The following is a 22,709-nucleotide window of genomic DNA, read 5'->3' as shown; positions in this document are numbered from 1 at the left end:
GGCTTCTGGAGTTGCAGTGCCTGCCCAGCTGCAGCTGAACTGTGGGTAAGTGCTGTGGAGTTTAACCTTGTTGCAGCAGCAGAGTTGTTTATAGCTGCCAATGAACCAAGTTATTGCTATAAACAAGAGCATGTGAAAGACTAAACAAGAGTGTGGTGAAAGGCAATATATTTTATTAGGCCAGAAGACATCACTGGGAAAAACATACTTTTAGAAATGCAAGCCTATTATTTTCTTTTGAGTGAGAAGATTTGCAGGAACCTGAAGGAAGGTTTACACACTCAGAAGCGGGTCTCTTGTTTCCTAACTACAGCAGTATAATAAAGGATATTCCTTGATCTTACAGACTGTCTTTTTTGTGATAGCAGCATTACTTAGTAGGCAGTATCTTTCTATTTTGTCCTATGTAGTGCTGCTCATCAGTAGTGGCTCTAAAGCTTTTAGTTGGTGGGGATCTCAGTGGAAAATTGTAGTGGGGGTGTGTGTACCTCAAGATAACTTTATTTTTTTTTTATGTTAGGCATTTTGTTTCAATTAGCCATTTGAATCAGTAATTTAAATCGAGTCAGAGCACTGACAACATTATACAAACCATACAGCTGGAGTAAGATTATTTGTTGGATTTTTTAAAGGTAACTCTTCTCCCTTTCTCCTCACATTATTTCCAACAGATGAAATCTCTTAATTAATGTTGAAAAGTCATTACTCCCTCCAGCATGGAAGTACTCTTTCATTCACAGGTGAATGCTAGCCAGCTTGCAGATGCTGCTCCAGCAGTGTGCTGCTGCAGCCTACTGCAAGACTTGAGGCACTCAGGGTGGCTAGCCCACGGGTTACCCAAGGAAGCCACTGGCCACTTGACAGGGACTGGAGGGCTAATCCTAGCATCACATACTTCTGTGATGGAAAGGGCCTTTAGAGATCCTCTAGCCTCTCTCCCTCCTCATCATCCCTAAGAGAGCTTCACCTAGCCCACTTCATCTAGCAACATTCTCCCAGAGCAGGGAACATAGCCCCTCCCTAGGTGGGGAATGCTGGCAACCCCTAGCGATTATTATTTCCAGTTTTGCCTGGTATAATCCCGTTTTTTCTCAGGTTTGCCCCAAGGCCAGCAGGCACTGCAGGGCTTATGGAAATTCTGCAAAAGCGGAAGAGTCAGGCCCCCGGTTTCCAAAACCAACGCTAGAAGTTTACTCCCATTTTTCACTCCTGCTTTTAACAACGAGAAAGCAAAGAGGACGATGTGGAAACGCTGACCGGGATCACGTTTTAGGCCAAACCCCAGCTTCTTCCTGAAGCGTCCGCAATGCTTGCACACGAATCGCAAAGCCTCCGAGCCCGAGGGCAGGCAGCTGCCCCCGCCGAGCTGCCGGTACCCCCCCGCCCGGCGCCGCGCCGCCGCCCCTCGCAGGGAGCTTTTCTGCGCTTTGGAGCGCCACTGAAAATTCCAGACCTCCCCGACCCCCGGAGCAAAGGCTCCCCGTCCCATCCGGCCCCGCGCAGCCGGGCGCCCACCCCTCTCCCCACCGGCGCTTGCACGGGGCCCCACCACGGCTCCCAGCCCTCGCTGCGCCCCGCCGGAGCTTCACCTGGAGCTGATCTCGGCTCCTGAGGCTCCTCAGGCAGCCTGAGGGATCCAATCAAATCCCAGCCGCCGCCTCCTCTCCTCCCCGCACTCCTACCCCCCGTCCCGTCCCGTCCCTTCCCTTCCCGTCCCGTCCGGTCCCGTCCCGTCCCTTCCCTTCCCTTCCCTTCCAGCGCTGTCTCCTAGCAGCCTCCTCTTCCAGACGGTATCTGGGTCTGTTACCTCCCTTGCAAAGCAGAGAAGGTCTCTTGCGCTTGTCGGCGTTCCCAGGGCTGCTGGAATAATAGGGCTGTCGGGGGTTCCTAACAACGGGTAGTGCCACCCCCTTGATAGGTGTCACCAGCTGAGCTGGTATAAAATAGAGAGAGCATGTGTGGCCCCCTCCTGGGTTGCTGAGATAAACAAGCTGGTGTTGACCCCTTCCTTCTCTGCTAGCTTACAACTGCAGTCTGGGCAGGCAATCTTCACAATTCCAGTTAAAAAGTACTCCTGCTGGCAGTGACTAGCTATGAGCTCATCTCACCTAAACAACAGACCTGAGACTCACTTTCAAGCCTCAGAGGAGCATGAACTGGAGGCAGTGGGGAAGAAAGCTTGGGATAATCCTGTTTACAATGGGTCTCCCTCTACCTCCTTGAAGATTCGAGCCATCTACAACCCTAAGTCCATCCTGGAGAATCCCTATGAGAACTTTGAAGAGGTGAGGGATCCACTGCCCTACCAGGAAAAGCAGAGCAAAGCTGTGGATGGGAAGACAAGTCCTTTTCTCAAGTGCTGTTTCTACATCTTCAGAGGCATTCGAGGTAAAGCTCCGGTATCTCGCTAGCAAGGATTTCCTAGCCCTTGGGAAGAACGGGGGTATGGGGGTGGTGTGAGCGTGGGGATGCACAAAGTAGAAACCCCATAGTATCTGTGTAGCCCAGGAACCTGCTCATCACAGATCAGCATTACTTCAGAGATCATCTTTGGCTGACCTGGAAGGCGCATCCTCATTCTGTGTGCCTTGCTGGAGCTCCAGGGTCTGTCCTGTCACCTTTGCTACAAGGCAGGAGGTACAGACAGCCTTAGTGGTGTGCTCACGGTCATGCAATGAATCTGTTGGCAGAGCTTAGGTGTCCTGAATCCACAGGAGCCATTGCTCTGGTGATGAGACTATTCTGTCTTTGTGTGCATTTTCTACATGGAGTCATGCTGGCCCCTGTGTTACAGTAAATGAGGAGCGGACATAAATATCCACCAGAGAAAATCTAGCACTGTCAGGACTGAAATGCAGATGATAACAGGAACGTATCAAACAAAGTTTTGCTTGAAGACAGCTGAAAGAAAGAGGTGCTAGTTTCCAGTTTAAAAGACAAAGGGGAATGAAATATTATGTAGGTTTATTCAGAGGCAATCAGAAAGCTTGGAGCAAATTAGGTCTGCTGTAAGGAAACAGCCCTGGGCAAAGGTGTTTGTTGAACAGCGTCTTACAGAAGGCATAAAGTCCTAATGCTGTAAAAACAGGGGAAGAAAAAGCAGTAAACTATTTTTCAGGAAATTACAATTTTCTCGCCAATGTGTCTTTCTTCCTGACTTAGAAGAGAAGCAACACCAGGAGCTCTGCACCTGGTCCTGCAAGAACCTTTCTTAGAGCTGTACCCTCTAACAGTACATGTAAGTGAATAACAGTATAGCCTGGTCCTGAATTGCACAGCCCCTCTGTAATCAATTCTTTCTTACTTGTCATTGCAGTTACAGTCTAACACTATTAATTCACATGGAAGACAGAGCTGAGGCTTTAAAAGTTTCTCCTGGCCAGGGAGCAATGCTAGGTGGGCTTGATGGGTAATTACAGATTGCTCAGAGGCAGTGTGTCATTTACCTGTTTTATTATGATATTTCTTCTAGGCATCGTGTGAGACTTAAAAAGGAAAAAACCAAATCCATACTTTAACATCAAAATTCCATTTGTAGATGCCAGGGTTGAAATTGGAGCATGCAAATGGAAATACCTGTCAGGACACTACAGCATTCCCTTCTGTGACTGTTGCAGCAGTGTCTCCTGCCAGCAAGGGTGGTAAATAGGGTTGTAGGACAGACCAGAGCTGGGAAGATGAGATCCAAAGGCCAGTGCAGCCAGAAGAAAGGCCTCTATCGACCTCCCAGAGGTGAGGACTTCTTCCTTGAAGAATTTGCATACTTTATTTGCATCTTTACTAGGTGTTTATTATTTTTTATTGCCTCTCCAAATATTGCTAGTTCACCACCCTGCCCCCCCGCCCCCATTTAATTACATTAGTATCTCACATGGAAAATGGAGGTAGTAAAGAGAAGTTGCTTAGCCAAGGGCAGTTTGTGGAGGCTTTAGCTTAAAAAACATTGGGATTACATGTCCATAGCTGTCTGGGGGTACTGGTCATAGTTGGCTTATTGAGTTCTTTCCTTGTCCTTACCAGCTACTGGGTTGGACTACCAGTGAGTAGCTGCTGCTCCTGGTGTCACTGCACAGGACTATTCCTCTCTAAACTGTGTCTATGCAGCTCTGTCCTCTGGTTCCTGCCTCCCTCCTGCCACCTCAGCTGTTCATTGCCAGCCTACAAACAGACTTTGCTAGGTATCTGGGTGGCACTGTGGCCAGTGAGCGGCCAGCTTCCCACTGCCTTTGGAAGAGGATCTCCAGCTGTACCTGAGACCCTGAGCTAGTCACCCACCTGGGTCACAAATCTGGTTTAAAAGCAGCCTTGGAAGATTATGTAGCTGTTACCATTAATTCCTACCGGTAACTTGTTACTAGCAGGAAGGCAAGGTTTACAATAAAATGGCATAGACTGCCTGTCTTCTAGATTCTGAGGTTTTTTCTTTGCTGTAAGTGATGGATGGTCATGCAAAATGCTGTAAGGAAGCCCAGATGTCTTCTAGTCTTGAGTATCCTTCTACTCCAAGTAGCATGTCTGAAACAGCTGCATCCTCAAGGGGCTAGGTGGTGCCAAAGGAGATACAGATGGGGATGTGCTTCATGTATGAGGTGGTATATTTCTATGGCATGTTTCCTAAAGAAACAGCTGAAACCAAACCTCAACTGATACAGTTTTACAATTACTGGATGCAATCTGAAAGGGTACTGGACCAGCCTCGTGGTCCTCCAGGTATAATTTTGGGCAAGTCTCTGAACCAAGTTTTCAAGGATATCTGAGTGCCCCTGAATTTAGGTGTTCCTGAGGACAGTTCTATTCCCAAAGCAAAGAAAGTCTGTGCCTCTGTTCCCAACATGTGGATAGTAGGGGTTCCGGGCCTCATGGAAAACCAGATAAACCTGTTAAAAGATTGTGATGTTGTGATATCTAGAAATGAAAGGGATCATTTAAAAGTGACCTGAACAGATAGGTGGATTGTTTCCCCCTGTTTTTCTCCCTTGTGGAGATTCGTGTAGACCACATGCTACTCTGTCCTGCATATGAGTTAATCCAGATCTTCTCCAGGCTCTCATTTCTGTTCCTGGTCTGGCATGTCCAGAACAGGCTACTGGTTTGTCTGTCCAGGAGTGAGGGTGGATGCTGCAACAGTCACTATGGTATCTGATGGTGCAAAAAGCTCTCTAATCTGTTGAAATGCCAAAGAGCTATCGAAAAGACAGGAGTAAATGTGCACAGACCACTATACCATTTTTGCCTGCTCCAAAGAAAAAAGCACTTTGTCCTCTGCCAGAATTGACTTCAAATGTGTGGCCTTTGATCTGTTTTCATCCTGGCTTGCAGGAAGATGATTGTGTACTACTGGGGATGGGCATCAGGGCTGAGCTGTCTAGGAGCTGCAGCAAGACTATGGGAATTATTGATGTGGCTTCCATCACTAGGCTTTCAAGTGGAAGTTCTTATGCCTTTCAACTTCAGGAGCATTTCAGAAATCACAACAGAAAGCCATTACAGCAAGAACAAACAGAAAAGCTAATGGTGTCAGGCGGTTCATCAAACTCAAAATATCAAGGTTCCTTTTAAAGGAAGTGCTTCTCTCTTTTAGATCAACTCTGGTGATATTTAATGAGTTGCTTTCACTGTGTGAAGAAATCAGATCACAAGCTGGTGCAATTGGCACAACTGTATTGAAGTCAGCAGAGCTCCATTGATAGACATCCTGAATAGACAGATAGATATTTTGGCTCTAAATTTTATGCTGAAAATATTGAGTTGGGGTATTTGACTGAGTCTTATGACCTACAAAAAATCTGCAAGAGTTTTTAGGTAAGCAAGGAACAAATATTTGGGGCCTGGTGGTTTAATATACACTAAGAGGACTAATAGTTGTAAAGCTAACATCAGATGCAGTTCTGTTATGGAAGTCCTATCAGAAGGTCAGCTGTTGGCACATGGATGCCTGAGATGAAATTTTGTGTTTTCAAGAGTACTTGTGACAAAGACTGAATTTCTGCAAAGAGTAAGCTGAAAAACAGGCAGGAAAAGATCAGTCCATATTGAGGTCAAACAGAAAACTGGAGAGTGATTTAGCAAAGTCAGAAAGCCAATATATTTCAGTTTCCATCAGCCCCAAATCTTTTGCTCACACTGGAATGGTTTCTTTTAGGGGTTATTTAACATGTTTTTACAGCTTTTAGTCAAGTTTTAAAAAAAGACAGCTTTGAAAAGTGACAAAAATCTGACTCCCAAGAGTGTTGCTTGGGAATGGGACTTCAGCGCCTCATATGGCCTTTGAGAATGGCCATCAAAACTCTCCAATTTCCTCTTTACACTCAACAGGTCTGTGGGGCACTACACTGACTGAGAACACAGCTGAAAACAGAGAGCTTTATGTGAAGACCACGCTGCGAGAGCTGCTTGTTTATGTTTTGTTCTTGGTGGACATCTGTCTATGTAAGTAGCTGTCATAGCTCATAGGTATCTTTTCTGTGAGTAGCATGAGGGGAATAATGTGAGCTTTTATTATTAGGCTTCCTCACTTTGTTGTAGTTGTTAAATTTATTGTACATGCATTCACTGCAGCAAGCAGGTGTGTCGTTAACCCACAGAATAGCTGCTGCACACACAAGTAAAATAACTGACTATTGCTCTAGACCTAATTGATATTGGTTAAGTTTAAGCAGCATTTTCTGATTCATGTTATCAGCTCTAACCATTAACTCCACAGTCCTTGGGGAATTCACCCAGGGTCTTTTCTTAGTTTCACAGAAGATGTTCAAACTCCAGACAGCAGTTCTAGAAACTTCCTGGGATCAAAGACACAGGGTTCAGAGATGTTTTCCCCTCTGAGACTGGAGGGGTGGCTGAGGTGATAAAGCAGATGTCAGCTCACACTGTTGTTCTTGGATGGAATTAATGCGTCCCTGTACTGAATGCTAATGGACTTTGTGTGGGTAGCACAATGGCTGTTTGTTTTTTGGGAAGGTTCATTCGTTATCACAAATGAGCACCTGTGGCCTGGGACAGTGAAGAGGATTATATTTCATGGGCCCTATGGCAGAAGAGATAGACAGACAATACCAATCTGAGTTACTATCACACTGGCCCAGGGAGACGGTGCTTCAGTCACTCTTCCTAAAGAACAAAATACGCACATAGACGTACATGTAGTCACGCACTGACTCATCCAGAAGTGATGGTGGTGGAGTCTTGAATGTCAGCTGCTTTATTTTCATGGTGCCCTTTCAAGAGTAGGACATGTTCTTAGTGATCACCGTGATGGATGCTTTTCTGCAGGAAAGAGCACTGGAGAGTTGAAACAACATGTTCAGGGAAGTTAGATCCTGCTCCTCTTTGAGGTTTCTTGGTAAATGAGAACTTAAGTGGAGCTTTCCACATGGGACAACAGGGTGGTCTCTATACCTTCATGGCTTGATATCAGAATTTCAAAATACAGATCATGGACTCTGTTCTGAGAAAGAAAAAATTATCTCAGAAATTTTGTCTGAGGACAAAAATAGTTAACCAGGATGTTCAGTTGTATCATCCAATGGTCTTCTCTGATTTTAAACTCTTACAGTCTGTCAGTCTGACAGTTTAAATTCTGGAACATGCAACAGATAAGTTTGTAAATCCCTAAGAAAGCAGAAAGTAATATGATTAGAGTTCCCAAGATTTCTTCTCTTGTGCCTTGCTTAGCTTACCTGTTATAGTATAAGCTACAGAGAAAGTGAATATATACATATATTTGTATCAGAGTCAAATATTCAGGTATAAGGGAGGACCCTCCTCTTATCTTTTCTTAGTGACATATGGAATGACAAGTTCCAATGCCTATTACTACACCAAAGTGATGTCTGAGCTCTTCCTGCAGACCTCTTCAGATGGCCATGTCTCCTTCCAGTCCATTGGCAGTATGGCTGACTTCTGGGTGGTGAGTACAAATCTGGCCCAGCATGGGGAGCCCTGGAAATCTCAGCTAGATTGGGATATTCAGTTCCCTCTGAATGGGCTACCTAGTGATTTCAGCAAGGCATTTTGTTGCCACAAGCTTTTGCCACCTACTAGCAATAGTTACAATATCATTTGCATGCAAAATATTCACTAATTTAAAATATAATTTATCCCTTTGAGCACTGTGGCCAGAATACTGGCTAGGCTAAGTGTTGTGTGTGCCCAGAAGAGTCCATTCTCCAGTAACTTACCAGCTAAACAGACAGGTCATAACAAAAAGAAATTGCTGTGATATGCTCATTACGCAGACAGGGAGTACCAGCCTGGAGAGGCCAAGTGATTTACTCCAGGTTTCCTGGTGTTAGAAATGGCTTCAAATCCTACAGTCCAGCATCTTCATGCTGGTGTCTTAGTAATAAGCCTATGTCCATTTTCGTGGGCAATTGTGGGAACAGCACACTTAACCTGCCTGTGATTCATGCCTGGGGTGATCTATAGATTCTTTATGAAGAAGCTGGGTTAAAATTTGTGCTGACTTTTATCAAAGAGAATAAAGAGGGGGAAAATGTCTGAGGTCTAACACATTTCTATCGAAGAAATGTTGAAGCAGTAATATGAGCCACAGTGAATGCTGTTGAGATATTGCAGCCACTTATCTCTGACAGTCAGCCAGAAATTGTTTGTCAGTTAGCTTCGTCTTTTTCTGCTGTATTAAAAACCCCAGTGAACTATGGCACTGTTGTTTTTCCCCCACTGTTTCCAGGGCACTGGCACACCTCCCTTTTCATAATTCACACCTCGTGCCAAGGCAATTCTTTGAAACTTGTGCTCACTGAAGTGGAAGGGACAAGGAGGCTTGTAGGGCTCTTGTCTCTTCATTAGCTCAAGGTGCAGCAAGCATATTACAGGCCTCTGAGGTGCCAGCACGACCCTGCTGCCCAGCATCCCTCTTCTACCACCAGCCCTGGTCTTTACCCTCCTTAGAATGCATCCAACACTAGCTTCTACAACTTTCTGTCTTGGGGAGTAAGGAGGGGTGGGTCAGGTCTTACTATCTCAAGCCCAGGCTAAGAAAACCCCTTCAATGTGTGGGCCACAAAGAAGTTGTTTTCTCTCTCTCTTGCAGTATGCACAGGGCCCCCTTCTGGATAATCTTTACTGGACAAAGTGGTACAACAATGAGTCCCTAGCAGCACATGGCACCCAGTCATACATCTATTATGAGAACCTGCTGCTGGGTGTCCCACGCATGCGACAACTGAAGGTGAAGAACAATTCATGTGTGGTCCATGATGACTTCAAGGAGGAAATCTTAGGCTGCTATGATGTATACTCAGAAGACAAGGAGGAAAGGGTCTCCTTTGGGCTCATCAATGGAACAGCGTAAGTACATCTCCTGCTGTTCAGGATTAGAAAGTCTGTGATATCTATTTTTTTTGTTTTTAGTTGATCCAAATGAGTCTCTCCTAGTTAAAATAAGATCTGCTGAGCCACAGGATGCCAGGGTTGAATTTTTCATATGAGGCTGGAATTCCCCTTGCAGTCAGTGGCAGCAAGACCTTTTTGTCTATCAAGGCCAAGTGTCTGTTTGAGGAAAAGCACAACAGAATGAGTGGCAGAGTGTGATCTATTGGGAAAAGTAAGAAAAATCCAGTGGAGAAGTAGGTAGAAATTGTTACCTGCTTTTAATAGGGTGAGGATAGAGTCCTTTGGGACCAGATCTATCAAATCGATGATGCTATCTGCTTCCCTCCTGGATTTCAGGACCTAGAGAGAAGGGAGTGCATCTCTTTCATCTTGAAAACCTTTTTCTCTATAATAATGTGAGGTAGCTGCAGTTTAATAACTTTTTTCTTGCTGCGTGAGTCTTGGTCTGTGAACCAGAAGCTATTGTTCATAAGGAAATATGGGTGCAAGTGTTGTGTAAGCAGAGGGTTGTGTGCAACATGGTAGTAGGCAATACAGCAGATCCTGGGGGTAAGCTTCATGCAAACAAGACTGTGGCATAGCCAATGAACCTGCAGAATTTTCCCTCCATAGTATCGCAAGTCATGTTGTGTCACTGCTGGGAAGAACTAGATCAGAAATCTATGAACAATGAAGAACTGAATTATGCTCAGATCTTGAATAAGAATTAAGTGCTATCTCTTTAATTAAAACTGCTCTGTCCTAATTTCTCCTGGCTACAAAGTCATATCCAAGCCTGAGGTGGTGATGCCTTTGCTTATGGCTTGTCTGTTGCAGGTGGAGGTACCATTCTGAGGAGGAGCTGGGTGGCTCATCTCACTGGGGAAGATTAACCAGTTACAGTGGGGGAGGATACTACATAGACCTCAAGTTGACTAGAGAAAAGAGTGCTGAAGCCCTGCAAGTCTTGAAGGAGAAGTTGTGGCTGGATCGAGGGACGCGAGTTGTCTTCATTGATTTCTCTGTGTATAATGCAAATATCAATCTGTTCTGTGTTCTGAGGTAAGCTGAGTCCCACTGAAAATTCTTCTGCTTCTTGTGTCTTCCTCAATGCCACAGTTTCTTAAAATGCAAATATTTTAATATGGTCCAGCAGGGGGTAGGACTGAGTGGTGTCAGTAGATGTTACAAAGATTAGTAAGAAGGCTTGGTCTTCCTGACATAACCAGTCACACTTCTCTTCACTTTTCACAGTTTCCTATGATGGGTAGTGAGGCGGCAGAGATAAGGCTGCATAAACACGTGCACAACTCTTCCACTCATGGTTTGGGTCATGCTCAGGTTTCATGCCTCTCAGAACCGCCTAAGAGCCTCCATCCCCCTGTTTATAATTATCAGAGGTTTTCTGTCCCCTTCAAGGTTAGTGGTTGAGTTTCCAGCCACTGGTGGTGCCATTCCCTCCTGGCAAATCCGAACAGTCAAGCTTATACGATATGTCAGCGCATGGGACTTCTTCATTGTTGCTTGTGAAATTGTCTTCTGTATCTTCATCTTCTACTATGTGGTGGAGGAGATTTTGGAGCTGCGTATCCACAAGCTTCAGTACTTCACCAGCATCTGGAACATCCTGGACGTGGTTGTCATTCTGGTGAGGATCTCTGCATGCTTTTTTGGGGGGGGAGCAATGGCAGGGAGATATAAGAGCCAAAATAAATGAAGGAATGGGGAAACTGGTCTACATAAGACAAGAGCTGGCATGTGTTTTGCTCTAAAAGCAAAATGAACTAGCAGAGTAAATGGACACATGCTCCTCTGTCAGCTCTTAGGAGAAAATTATTTCCTTAGAGATGCCTGAGAGGCTATGCAGTCGGGGCATCATTCAACGCATTAAAACCTTATTTCCATCCCCCACATTGAAGTGTGATACCAAGAAATTCTGTGACGCTTTAATTTATGTGGAAAGCATAGGTACAGGGCTCACTGCAGACTCTTCCTCTTCACAGCTCTCTATTGTTGCTATTGGGTTTCACATCTTTCGCACCATTGAGGTGAACAGACTGTTGGGAGAGTTGCTGAAACATCCCAACACCTACGCGGACTTCGAGTTCCTGGCATTCTGGCAGACACAGTACAACAATATGAATGCAGTCAACTTATTCTTTGCCTGGATCAAGGTATTGTAGGGGGTCTGGGAGGGGCCAGGATGTCAGTCTCAGACCTCTTCCTCTAGATAGCTTGGAGACTGACTCTTCCATCCCTCTGAGTGAATGGGTAACAGCTATAGAACAGAGGACTTTCCTCAAAGTCATATGCTCTGTGTTGCAGTAAATCCAGACAACTTTTCACCCTGCATTCTGAGGCCAGTTATTTGGAGATAGTGAACAGGGAGATGAGCTCAGATGTTGTGGTATAAAAATGGTTTTAGGCGACACTGAGTACAATGTGATTTGTCTGTCCTGTACTGTTTTAGTATTTTGGAGGATAATCTGGCATACCATGTTTTCCTGTCATGATGGCCACCAAACAACTGGAAATAACTTGTCTGTTGGCATGGACTTTGCATTTCAATTAAAGCATCTTGGCATGATGGAAAGCCACACTGTACTTGGGGCTTCTCATTAGCCTCAAGACATTTGTCCTTATGGCAGTCCCTCTTTGTATTTTCCTTTGACACAGGGAACAAAGTGATATGTTTATGATCCCACAGAAAGATGGTGGCATATCTGGGACAAATATCCTGAACACTAAGTAACTATTCCCCTAGCCTGATTGTATTCTTGGTGCTTTGGTACTATAGTGAACCTCTTGTCTTAGTAAGCATGCGCGTATATGAGAGAGACTGACCTAACTGATGGTTTGGCCTCGCTTTGTCCCTGTTCTTTCTTCTTGCAGATATTCAAGTATATCAGCTTTAACAAAACAATGACCCAGCTCTCCTCCACACTGGCACGTTGTGCCAAGGACATCCTGGGCTTTGCCATTATGTTCTTCATTGTTTTCTTTGCCTATGCCCAGCTGGGTTACCTTCTTTTTGGGACACAAGTGGAAAACTTCAGTACCTTTGTTAAATGCATGTAAGTGTATAAGTCAGAACCATTGTTCCATCATTTCATCAAAAGAATTTTAACTGCTTTCCAACCTCTCCCCAACTGCAAATCTGAATGTCAATCAGACACCTGTGTTATCTCATTGTAATAAAGTCACAGTGGTTAATAAGTCACTCACAGTCCTCCAGCTGTGACAGCTTCATGGAGAAAAGAACACAGTGAGAAAATTGAGGGTTACAGACAGATTTCTGGTTGTTTGGTGTTAATCAGTAGGGATGGAAGTAGCTGATCCTACCAGGCTTTGAGACTCTTTGCAGCCCTACAATTCAATGGAAATCCCAGCCTTTCCATGGGAGCATTTGGTAAGAAGTTTGTTTGCTGACGCCTAGACAGCTTTCCCTTGAGGTGGAGTTTAGGCACACCAAGGGTACTCAACATACAGAGCAGTTTAACATTTTTCTGCAGAAAAGCATTGTAGCTCAGCTGATAACTTAGTGTTCTGCAGGACCTTCTGTCACCTTCTCACCCACTGTGGGTCTGTAAAGGCAGTAGAATAGTGCTGACTGTCACTGAGACCTTGGCAAATTTGTGTTTTTATACACCAGCAGATGGCTGTAGCCCTAGTTAGGTTAAACTTCCATAATTCTGGTGGTAAGAACTAAGTAGCTCAAAACAAGTGTTTTGACATACGCTTGGAGTGTTTTTTTAATAAGAAAGAGGCCCAGATAGAGGCTCTGGAGTTTTGAAATTCTCTGGTTTCCAAATACTCTTGCTGATCACAATGTTTCAGTGTCTGCACAATAGCTGCATGAAAACTTTTCTGGTTTTCATCAGATGGTGCACTTTAATTCAAACAAAGATTTAGAAGGAATACTGCTTGTTGCTACAGGCTTTTCACAGAGAAAAGCAGAAGTAATGCATTTACCTTATCAAGGTGATCACTTTAAACACTGAAATGAAAAAGTCAGAACCTTTATTTTTATATTATTTATAAATATATCTGATTTTTATAAGATAGCTCTAATTCATTTCTGAAAGTTGGTGGTCATACAATATGCTAATTTTAACACAAATTCAGCAGGAAGTTTACTAAAATATGCTGTATATTAGTCTAAATAAGATTAAGTAGACTTTTTCAAAGCAAAAGAGAGAAACTATTTGCACTGCAAATAGCCCCGAAAACTCCTTCTTTCGAAAGCAGCCTGCAGCCCCAGGGTTAGTAGGGCTGTGAATGGGGCCGTGGTTGAGGTTTCAGGAAAGAAAGAGTCGTCGTCTTTACTGGAAACATCTCCTTACTGGAAGGAGATGTTTCAACATTACTGAATTGGGACAGTTTAAACCAAAGAGGAGGAGGCAATGCCATATTCCTCTTCCTTAGACCTGGAAAACTTTCACAGCTCCCTAAATAGTCCAAATGCAAGGAATCTGAAATGGAGCTTGGCATTTCTCAAGACAGGATTTTCAGGCTCCAGGCTCTCAAGGTCCTGTTCCTGCACATGTCTTCACAGTCCATGTTTTTCTGTCTTTCTTTTTTCTTCCCCCCCCCCCCCCTTTCCTTTCATTTTTTAATTGGAGGGTATTTTTTAACAGAGGTCATTCCACTGATCAATTTCCAGAGAAGTCCCACAGATAATACCTGAGATAATAAGATACCTGAGGTAGGGGATGACTAGTGGGTGGACAAGCATTAGCATTCACAGAAGGGGAAGTGAGTTAACATATCCAGTCTCAGACAGCCCTTCAGTTCATGGGCCCGCTGAGGCAATGTGCGATGTTAAGGGAGGTGTCTGCTACAGCAGTGGTTTTCAGCCTGTGTTCCACAGACCTCTGGCATCCAGGTCCTGCCTTTAAGGGGTCTACAAGACATGACTGAGATAAGCAAACTTCTGATCAATAGACTTAAACTTGCTTCATTATAGGGGCTATGAATTGCAAAAGATTGAAGAGCAGTCTTCAGTACCAACATCCTCTCCAAAGTCTCATGAACTCTCTTGCAAGAGAAGGCTTCAGTGAGTCAAATGCCTTTATAAGGGTAAATTCAGATTGTTTTTAACTCCTGTTTAGACCAAAACACACTTTGGACAACCAGAAATTTGTGTGGAAACCATGTTTTACTTTCCAGCCAGCTCTTGCTCTAACCAAATCAGCTCACTTCACCCCTAAATACTATGGGTACATTTATCTCACCAGACTGAGTGACTTAGACCCTGCTTTGGTTTGTGCCTGTGACCATCTGGGCTGCAGGCAGGTTCAGGGTTCACCTCAGGACTGTCTGAGGAGGTAGGGTAAATGTATGTGCCTTTTTGTGACCTTGTGCTCTTTCTTTCCTCCAGCTTCACCCAGTTTCGGATCATTCTCGGTGATTTTGACTACAGTTCCATTGACAATGCCAACAGGGTCCTTGGGCCTATTTATTTCGTCACCTATGTGTTCTTTGTTTTTTTTGTGCTCCTGGTAAGAAAGAAAGCCCTCCTTGCCCCTCTGACAGCAGTGTTTGAGAGACCCTTCCCGATAATCCCTGAGTTAGGTGCAGTGCAAATCCTTAGAGAGAAAGGAAGATTCTGTTATGATAGCTTTGCAGTGCAAATAGACCAAAGTAGACAAAGAGCACGTCATTGCAATTGGGGATTTGATCAGGGCAATTAAGGGTCCTGATCTGATTCCTGACTTGGGAATACACTGATGTGTATTCAAGGGCATCAGTTAAGCTGCTCTGTAGCAGGCAGTGAACAAAGCAGGGGGGATGGTCTTAGGCTTCCTAGGCAATGGATGCAGAGGGATGCTCACAATGACCAGGTTAAATACCTAGCTCTAGGAATCCAAATATAACCTAAGATCTTGCAGAAGAGGCTACCAAAAATGGTATTTGAGCTGGGAAGAAATGTACCTTTGGCCACTGGTTTAAATGCAAGGACCTCCTCCCCAGAGAGAAAGCACTGTGTGGCTGAAGTGGGCCTTCCCTTCACCCACTTTAATTTGGCCAAGGGATACCCCATGTGGAAACAGCTCCTTGTTTAACTGAGCCGTGCACAGCTATGCCTGTCCCTTGCTGCTTCAGCTGCTGGAGCAGGCAAGATGCCTCATGCTTATTCATCTCTTTTCTTCCACTTTTTCTAGAACATGTTTCTGGCCATCATCAATGACACCTACTCAGAAGTCAAGGAAGAGCTTTCCAGCCAGAAGGATGAGCTGCAGCTCTCGGACATCTTGAAGCAGGTGATGAATAGTGAAGTTGGGTTAATTTCTAGCTAAATCTCAAAACATTTTCTGGAGGTCCCTGACCTGTGTGGAATTTACCAGAGAAGAACAGTGGCTGCCAACTCCAGATCCACCTTCTCGGTGCACTCAGGAGTCACAGTTCCTTTCTGGGATAAATCAAGCTCCCAGATCATTTGGCAATGGGACCAAGGTAAACCAGGAGTTGGGGGAATCCTGTTACTTGAGCATGCTGGTAGTGTTTCTGAGAGACTTTTCTTCCCAGGACAGCCTCTAGACAAAGCTCTTTCAGTGCTTGATAGAGTGTACTTTGATCAATAAAATGGCAGGTCCTATTTTGCTAAGCTGAGCATGCTACAGTGGGGCAAATCTAGTGAGTTACATCTGGATTTCCCATGGGGAAAATTCCAGAAAAGGTCCTGGAAGTTCACAACTCTGTGCTGTAGGACCAATATTCTGCAAAGAATGGTGGTATTTGAGACATTATCTTAAACAGCTGATGACTGGGAGCTCAGATAAAGGGAGGCACGTGAGGAGAAAAGTACAGAGCAAACTTTGTCATGGAGACCCTGGCTACCATGTTGGTGTCACTTTGAAGACTTGATCCTAGTTTAGACATGGGGCTCGTTCAGCAGTCTTGTATTTTTGCTTCTGGAAATCTTAAAATCTGCCTGTATTACTTAGCATCTGCTCACCCATATTGCATTGTCCACTCTGCCCTATTTTTCACTGCTCTGCCTGCATGATTCCGTGTCTGTTTGTATCTTTGGTAACAGAGCTACAACCGGACGCTCATGAGGCTGAAGCTGAAGAAGGAGCGGATTTCTGATGTGCAGAAAGCACTGCAGAATGGAACGAAAGAACTGGACTTTGAGGACTTCAAGAACAGCTTGAAGGAGTGAGTTGGCTTGAGGGATGCCTGCTTATCCCTTTCTCTTGGTAATTTAAATTCTCTGGTTTTCAAGGCTGGGAGAGCAGTTAGCTCAGATCTGGGCAATGTAAGACTCAAAAAAACCTGTAAATAGTTATCATCTTTCCTCATGTGTTTAATTTCCTGTTCTAACTGGGTTTGTGTTGCTATCTCTTTCTCATTTGGGGTGTCACTGGTGGGCGGAAACAATACACTCATTTCAAAAGGTGTGCTCCTGCACTGTTAGAGCCTAACAATATAATTCAGTGCCTTGAGCTCTCTCTGTTTGGTTTTTTTTTTTTTTTTTTTCAGACTGGGCCATGCAGATCATGAGATCACAGCAGCCTTCTCCAGGTTTGACAAAGATGGCAACCACATCCTTGATGAAGAGGAGCAACAGCAGATGAAACATGACCTAGAGGCGAAAAGGGTAAAAAAATAATAAAAAAAAAAAAGGTGGGGCAGGGGGGCAAGGAAAAAACCACTTCTGTTTGTTAGAGATCACTCCAAAGTGGCCTCAGGAATCTTTGGGTCTGTGGTATAAACTAAGCAGACAAGTCAAGTACAGCTCCAACTCTGCCCGGATAGCAGCTGAATATATCACTGCCTATGAAGCTCTGTGTTATTCACAGTAAAGATGGCACAGAGTTAGTATCCAGTTTCACAGGAGTTTCTTTATCTTCTAGGTTGCTCTGAATACAGAGATTGAAAATTTGGGGAAATCCTATGGTGACAACAACCTGGATGAGAATCTGGCCTATGTGGAAGCAAGGAATAACCACGTCAATAAGGCCAGCTGGGTCTCCAAAGAAGAGTTCCAAGTGTATGTTTGTGCTAGCAGTAGTTGAATCCCTCTGCAAATGAGGGTATGATTCCCTGCTGCTTCCTTCCCTGATGTAACTGCTTACACTGGTGCTGAGCAGTTTCAGTAAGATTTTGTCCCTTTGTGTCTTGCACAGGTGTAAATGAGCAGGTCAGGAAAGAACTGGGACAGTTCTTGCAATGTACTTTGCTTGTTCCTGTAAAAGATCGGGTTAAGAAATTTTGCTTTCTGCCTCTTGAATAACCTCTGCAGCTGTCAGCTGGCCACAGGCCATATGTTGTCATGTTTCAGGTCTGAAGGTAGCCTGGTTAACTGCGCCAGGGGAAGCTGATACCTTTACTGTGGGAATAAATATCCTTGCTTTATAGCCTAGTAGGCCTTCATCCTCCAGGTCTGAGAATAACACTTGGCTGTTTCTTCCACAGCAGGCACGTGGGATAAATATAACACAGAGAATAAGGAGATCTTGATTCTGCTGCTGAGAAACACTGAGCAATCCACATAGGGTCATATCAAAGGAGAGGCAGGTGCAATATTTAATAATGGGATTATACTGTGATCCAAACTGATTGGGATCCGTTCTAAGCAGAATCACTGATTACAGATGAAAACACATCTCTGATGTGGAGCATTCACTCCTGTTTGAGGTCTGGCCCGTTGTCCTTAAGATTTCTGCTGCAAATTCTGCTGCTCATCACAAGGAAAAGCTTGCAAATGTTCTCCATGTCTTCCTCAGCCTCCTGCAACGTGTGCTGCAGCTGGAACAGTCCATAAACAGTATTGGCTCCAAGATTGATGCAGTGGTGAACAAGCTGGATGTGCTGGAAAGAAACAAGCTGAAGAGGAAGGACCCGTTAGGCAAGCCGCTGGATAATGTTAGCAAGGTTGGTAGCCCTCCACCATGCATTTGAACCAGCTTCAGGGTAGGTGACCAGCCCTGCTATGTGAATGGACCTGGTATCATCTTTGCTTTCCCAGACCCCATTGACATAAGACACAAAGGGTTGGGCAGCGTCAGCATTTTGTATGATCAAGCCTCTTCTCTTCAAGCACAGTGACACAAAGCTTCTTGCTTTCATGTCCCCCCAGTTAACCATTCTACCCTTAAACACACCTTCCAGCTCCTTTGAGGCCAAGCTCATTCCTGTGGCAGTGGATGCAATTCACTTGTCTTCAGGTTTTTTGCACCTACTTATCCTCAGACATCAAAAAAGATCATACTGTCCTTCCCAGTAAGAGCAGCTTATGATAGTGTTGTGGACTGTGATCTCAACATCTTGCCTGTTTATCATACATGAGGTGGAAGACTGTTAGTGGTGTGCCCATAGCGCCTCATTGTAGACTTGCAACTTTTGCCAAAGACTGCCTGTATTCAGTTCACCAGCATATTTTGGTTCTTCAGCTTTAAAGGCAGAAAGGCCTGTGAGAGCCATGTCATTGCTTCATGTCTTCATGTCTTTCATAACAAGAATAGTCTAACAGCACACAGTGACCTAGCTGAGTCAGAAAGAAGCCTCTCTCTTTTTGCAGAGTAGTTTTGTGATCCCTTCTCATCTGATAGAGTAGTTTGGAGGGTCCTGCTTCTCATGAGAACATGCCTGAAAGATTATTTGAGTGTTTCCTTGCAGATTTGCTTTGCCCTGGAATTTCTGTTATAGAGGGTGAAAAGAGATGGCTGTCTAATGCTTGATTGTACATTGATCAGTGTACTGCAGCAAACAGTATATTGGATCTTTAATAGGCAGGTTGTACTAATTTTTGGAAGAATATGGGAAGATATTTAAGTATCATGCACACCTTGTCTCTCTCCTGGAGTGTTGCTAGACTTCTGGGTAGCTTGCTAACAATGCAGATCACTCTTTCTTCTGGTTCACAGGAGGATGAAGCCAGTCAGGAAGAGCTGTTTCCCCAGAGCCTAGACCAGCTGGGGAAAGAAGAAGCAGAAAGCTGGGGAGTGGAACGTGTACAGGGAAACAACCCGAGTGGCAACTCTTCCCAAAATGGGGCCTACCCCATCTTGCCAGGATCTCAGGTGCCCAAGAACATCCAGCCACAGTCTGATGTGTGCTTCTAGCCAACAGCCCAGTGCTCCCAGTACTAAGTCACTGTCATGTGTTTCCCCGCTGTTAGAAAAATCAGGACAGCTGGATGCAGATACCACTGTTGCCAAGAACTGGTGATGTGAAAAATCAGGGATGCTCTTTTCCAGCATAATGATGTGTAATGTCAGAGCTGGAACTTCTGGCCCCCATATCTCTGGAGTAGGTAGAAATTTGGAACCAGGTGTTGTGTTAGTTTTCTGCTTCTGAACAGGCTGACACAAAGTCTTTTATCTATCCTTTCCCAAAAAAGTAGTGACTCCAGAACTCTGTGAACACATATGTGCAGAGTGGCACATTGCAACTTGTCTCCAACACACACAATTGTCTGCAGGACAAAGATGTTGTAATCATGTAAACAAAGAAGAATATAATAATTAGTCTGAGATGGAAAGGAGAAATTTAGTTATTTGTGTCTACCTGGTTACCAGCAGTTTTGTTCTGTTGTAGTTTGTTTCTGGAAATCTTTAGTAACCCTCTCTGTACCTTAGATTCAGATGTTGAGAAAAGTGGATACTAACACCTTACTCTGGATAACTAAAATGAGAGCGGGGAGGAGATCTGACATATTGTAAACAGAGAAGCAGTTGTTATTGGTAGAGTCTGAGGTCTGAGTCTTAGGAAACAGACCTCTGGTTATATGGTTTCTAACACAGCTGTTGACACTAAGAAATCTCTTTGTTGCCTATTTTCACACTCCTTTAATTGCATTTCAAGGTACTTCAGAAAACCAGCACCATATGTACGAAATTGTGACACTTCTCATTTTTCTCGAGGAAACAATTTTGTTTGTAGTTGTGGGTGCTGACACCATTTCAGTTTAGGAATATTGTAAAAATGAGACGAACATTAGTTTTTCAATCACATGCAAAATACTTCTTTTCCGGGCATTTTTAATTTTGATGAGACTTCTCTTCCCTTGTAGCTGGTGCAGACTATTGCAGCTATAACAGGACCACTGTAAATGCATTTCAAATATCTTAATTGCTGGTATTCTATAATAGTTAACCTTAAATAGACTCTGTAGGCTTAAAGCCAATGGAAATGCAAGTTGTCCCTGACCACTGCTAACAACTCATGTTAATGCTACACTTTAGTGTGCTGTGCAGTGATAGGTTTAGTGGGGACATTCTGCAGTAGCATTTTGTACTACCACCTTTTCAAGATGGACGTGTCACTGTGCTCTGGGGGAAAGCCTCCCTGGGAATGGTTGAAGGACCTTGGGATCAGGCCTGTCCCTACATGGCCCAGGCTCCAGGACTGTCATGGCTGCAAGATATCATTGATAAACTGAAGCAGAGGGTCATTCAGCTGCCAGAGCTGTGGGACCTTGTCACCCAGCCCACAGAGAGCTTAGATTTCAGCCAAGAGCTGTGGGTGTAGGAACTGCAGGGTCTCACAGATCACTTCCTATCAGCTGCTCCTACTGTTGGGGATAAGACTTATCTGTGAGACATTGCCACAGTTCTTGACTCCCAGTTCCACTGAATTTAGAATTGAGCAAGAGCTTCTCACCTTCAGCTTTTCCAGCTGAACTCAGAACAATGATGTTGCTTATTTCCTCCTACTCTCAGCATTGAAGCTATTGTCCTATTCAGAGGAAAACGGCCTATGTCAGGAGAACTTCCTGAAATGGGCCTTTTTTTTTTCCCCAAAAAATTTAATTAAACAGAAAATCCATATGCTAAGTTGTAATTGAACAGAGGAGCTGTATGCTCTCTAATGGGCTTGAGAGTGCACACAGCCCCTTGCAGTTAATGAATTGGGTGCTCTGTGTGTTGAAAGCACAGAGGAAGGTTCTTCCTTAGTCATTTGTAAGACCTCATTTTAGATCCTGGCTCAATAGAAGACGAAGGTTATTGAGGCCAAATGGCAAAATCAAATAGATAGGCTGCCCTTTTGAAGTCTCTGAAGGAATGCCTGCCTTTTCCAGAGACACAGAATATTGGGTGAGGTCCTAAGTCTGCATTATTGCATAGATACCAAATACTTGGGATAGTGATCTGTGAAGAACTAAGTCTGGCACTGTGGGAGAGACCCAAGCAGCAACTGTCTGCTTCAGGGGGTTGATCCTGTGCTGGTAGACTCAGTGGAAGATATGTGGTTGGCTGAGGCTCAGGTCCTTAACATAGCAACTACTACTGTGAGGACAACAGGATCCTGAACTTGGGTCCTGCTAAGAAAATGAAGGTGAAAGGGATTATCTGTAAGGCCTGGCTTTATAAAGCCTCACACTTCTCACGGGGAGAATGTTGCTTGGCTGTTCTGCTCAACAGAAAAGGTGGCACAAAGCACAGTGCTCTTCTTATTGCCCAGTGCTTCTGTTCCTCTCCTGAGCTATGCCAAACATCTGCAGGACCAGCCCCACAGATAATTCACCCACTGAGGTGGGGATGCTGCAGCCTCTGCAGCGCAGCACAAGAACCCCATTGTCACTACACACCAGGAGGCAACCTCCACCACCCTGCTCCTTTCTGCACAGGGTGTCTGTCTGTACCTGATAAGTGTCAGAGAAGGCAGGTGAGGCAAGAGGACAATGCTGCAGCAGCTGGGCTCAGATGCACATGATGGTGACCATCAGCCTCAGGCAACCAGCTCACTGACAATGTGGGATGTTCTTTAGGGCAGCAGGAGCAGCAAAATGGTTGTGTTTGCACTGCAAGGTTTGTTCATGCCTGAATCCTGGGAAGCCACCTTTCCATTCAAAGGAAGAGCGTGGAGTCCCCATGGGGCCATTGGGGCTAGGAGAGACGTCTGCCCCTCATTCTGCCTGTCCTTGGCAACCACAGGAGCAGCAAGCCCAGCTTGCCTCCTTCCCAGTGCCTCCTTCCCACTGACAGAACAGCCTGGCAGTCTCCTGTCCTTTGGGGCAACGGACAGCCCTGTTGAGAAGCCCTGAACCAGCTCTGGCTGGAATCGGACAAGAACCACAGGCTGCAGTGGTCTCCTGGGTCGATCAACAGCCTGGTCAGTGAGCTCCTTTCCCCCTTTCTGGCAGAAAGAGCACCCCCTTCACCCCATGCTGTGATTTTGGTGGTGCCATTGCTGCTCAGTGTAAAATAAGTTCTGTCACTGGTATATGCCTGTGCCTGCATTAGTGTCTTCTCTTGTACATCTCCATGCAACTGTGTCTTGTCTGTTCCTTGTCAACATGCCATCATGTATATGATATGTCCTAGAGTAGGGCAATTACTTGTCCCCAGCAATTGCTTGTGTGTAATTATCAATCATCTGTTCAAGCTGGTGAAGAAATAACAGAATAAACTGAATGGTAAGTT

At 44.7% G+C, this 22,709-nt stretch overlaps 1 protein-coding gene across 1 annotated transcript; it reads left to right on the top strand.

Annotated features, from left to right (window-relative positions):
* Positions 1-1,765: 1,765 nt before the first annotated feature.
* On the top strand, positions 1,766-19,406 carry PKD2L1 (polycystin 2 like 1, transient receptor potential cation channel). Its single transcript, XM_010301901.2, has 15 exons — positions 1,766-2,388; positions 6,316-6,429; positions 7,782-7,909; positions 9,056-9,312; positions 10,174-10,398; positions 10,756-10,984; positions 11,340-11,510; positions 12,229-12,410; positions 14,717-14,837; positions 15,501-15,599; positions 16,376-16,497; positions 16,822-16,939; positions 17,196-17,332; positions 18,069-18,216; positions 19,209-19,406. The coding sequence occupies exons 1-15, from the start codon at positions 2,094-2,096 to the stop codon at positions 19,404-19,406; spliced, it is 2,544 nt and encodes an 847-aa protein (XP_010300203.2). The 5' UTR covers positions 1,766-2,093.
* Positions 19,407-22,709: the final 3,303 nt, after the last annotated feature.

This window comes from Balearica regulorum, chromosome 7 (assembly GCF_011004875.1).
Source record: "Balearica regulorum gibbericeps isolate bBalReg1 chromosome 7, bBalReg1.pri, whole genome shotgun sequence".
NCBI classification, from domain to species: Eukaryota; Metazoa; Chordata; class Aves; order Gruiformes; family Gruidae; genus Balearica; species Balearica regulorum.
The sequence above is the reverse complement of the archived record's forward strand: the minus strand, read 5'-3'. Positions and strand labels throughout refer to the sequence as shown.

What these genes read in the sequence shown, in the direction of transcription:
- PKD2L1 (XM_010301901.2), top strand. Translation starts at nt 2,094, where the DNA reads ATGAGCTCATCTCACCTAAACAACAGACCTGAGACTCACTTTCAAGCC. An exon ending in AATCTGTTCTGTGTTCTGAG is followed by an intron (nt 10,399 to 10,755) that starts GTAAGCTGAGTC and finishes GTCCCCTTCAAG; the next exon opens with GTTAGTGGTTGAGTTTCCAG. An exon ending in TTCAAGAACAGCTTGAAGGA is followed by an intron (nt 16,498 to 16,821) that starts GTGAGTTGGCTT and finishes TTTTTTTTTCAG; the next exon opens with ACTGGGCCATGCAGATCATG.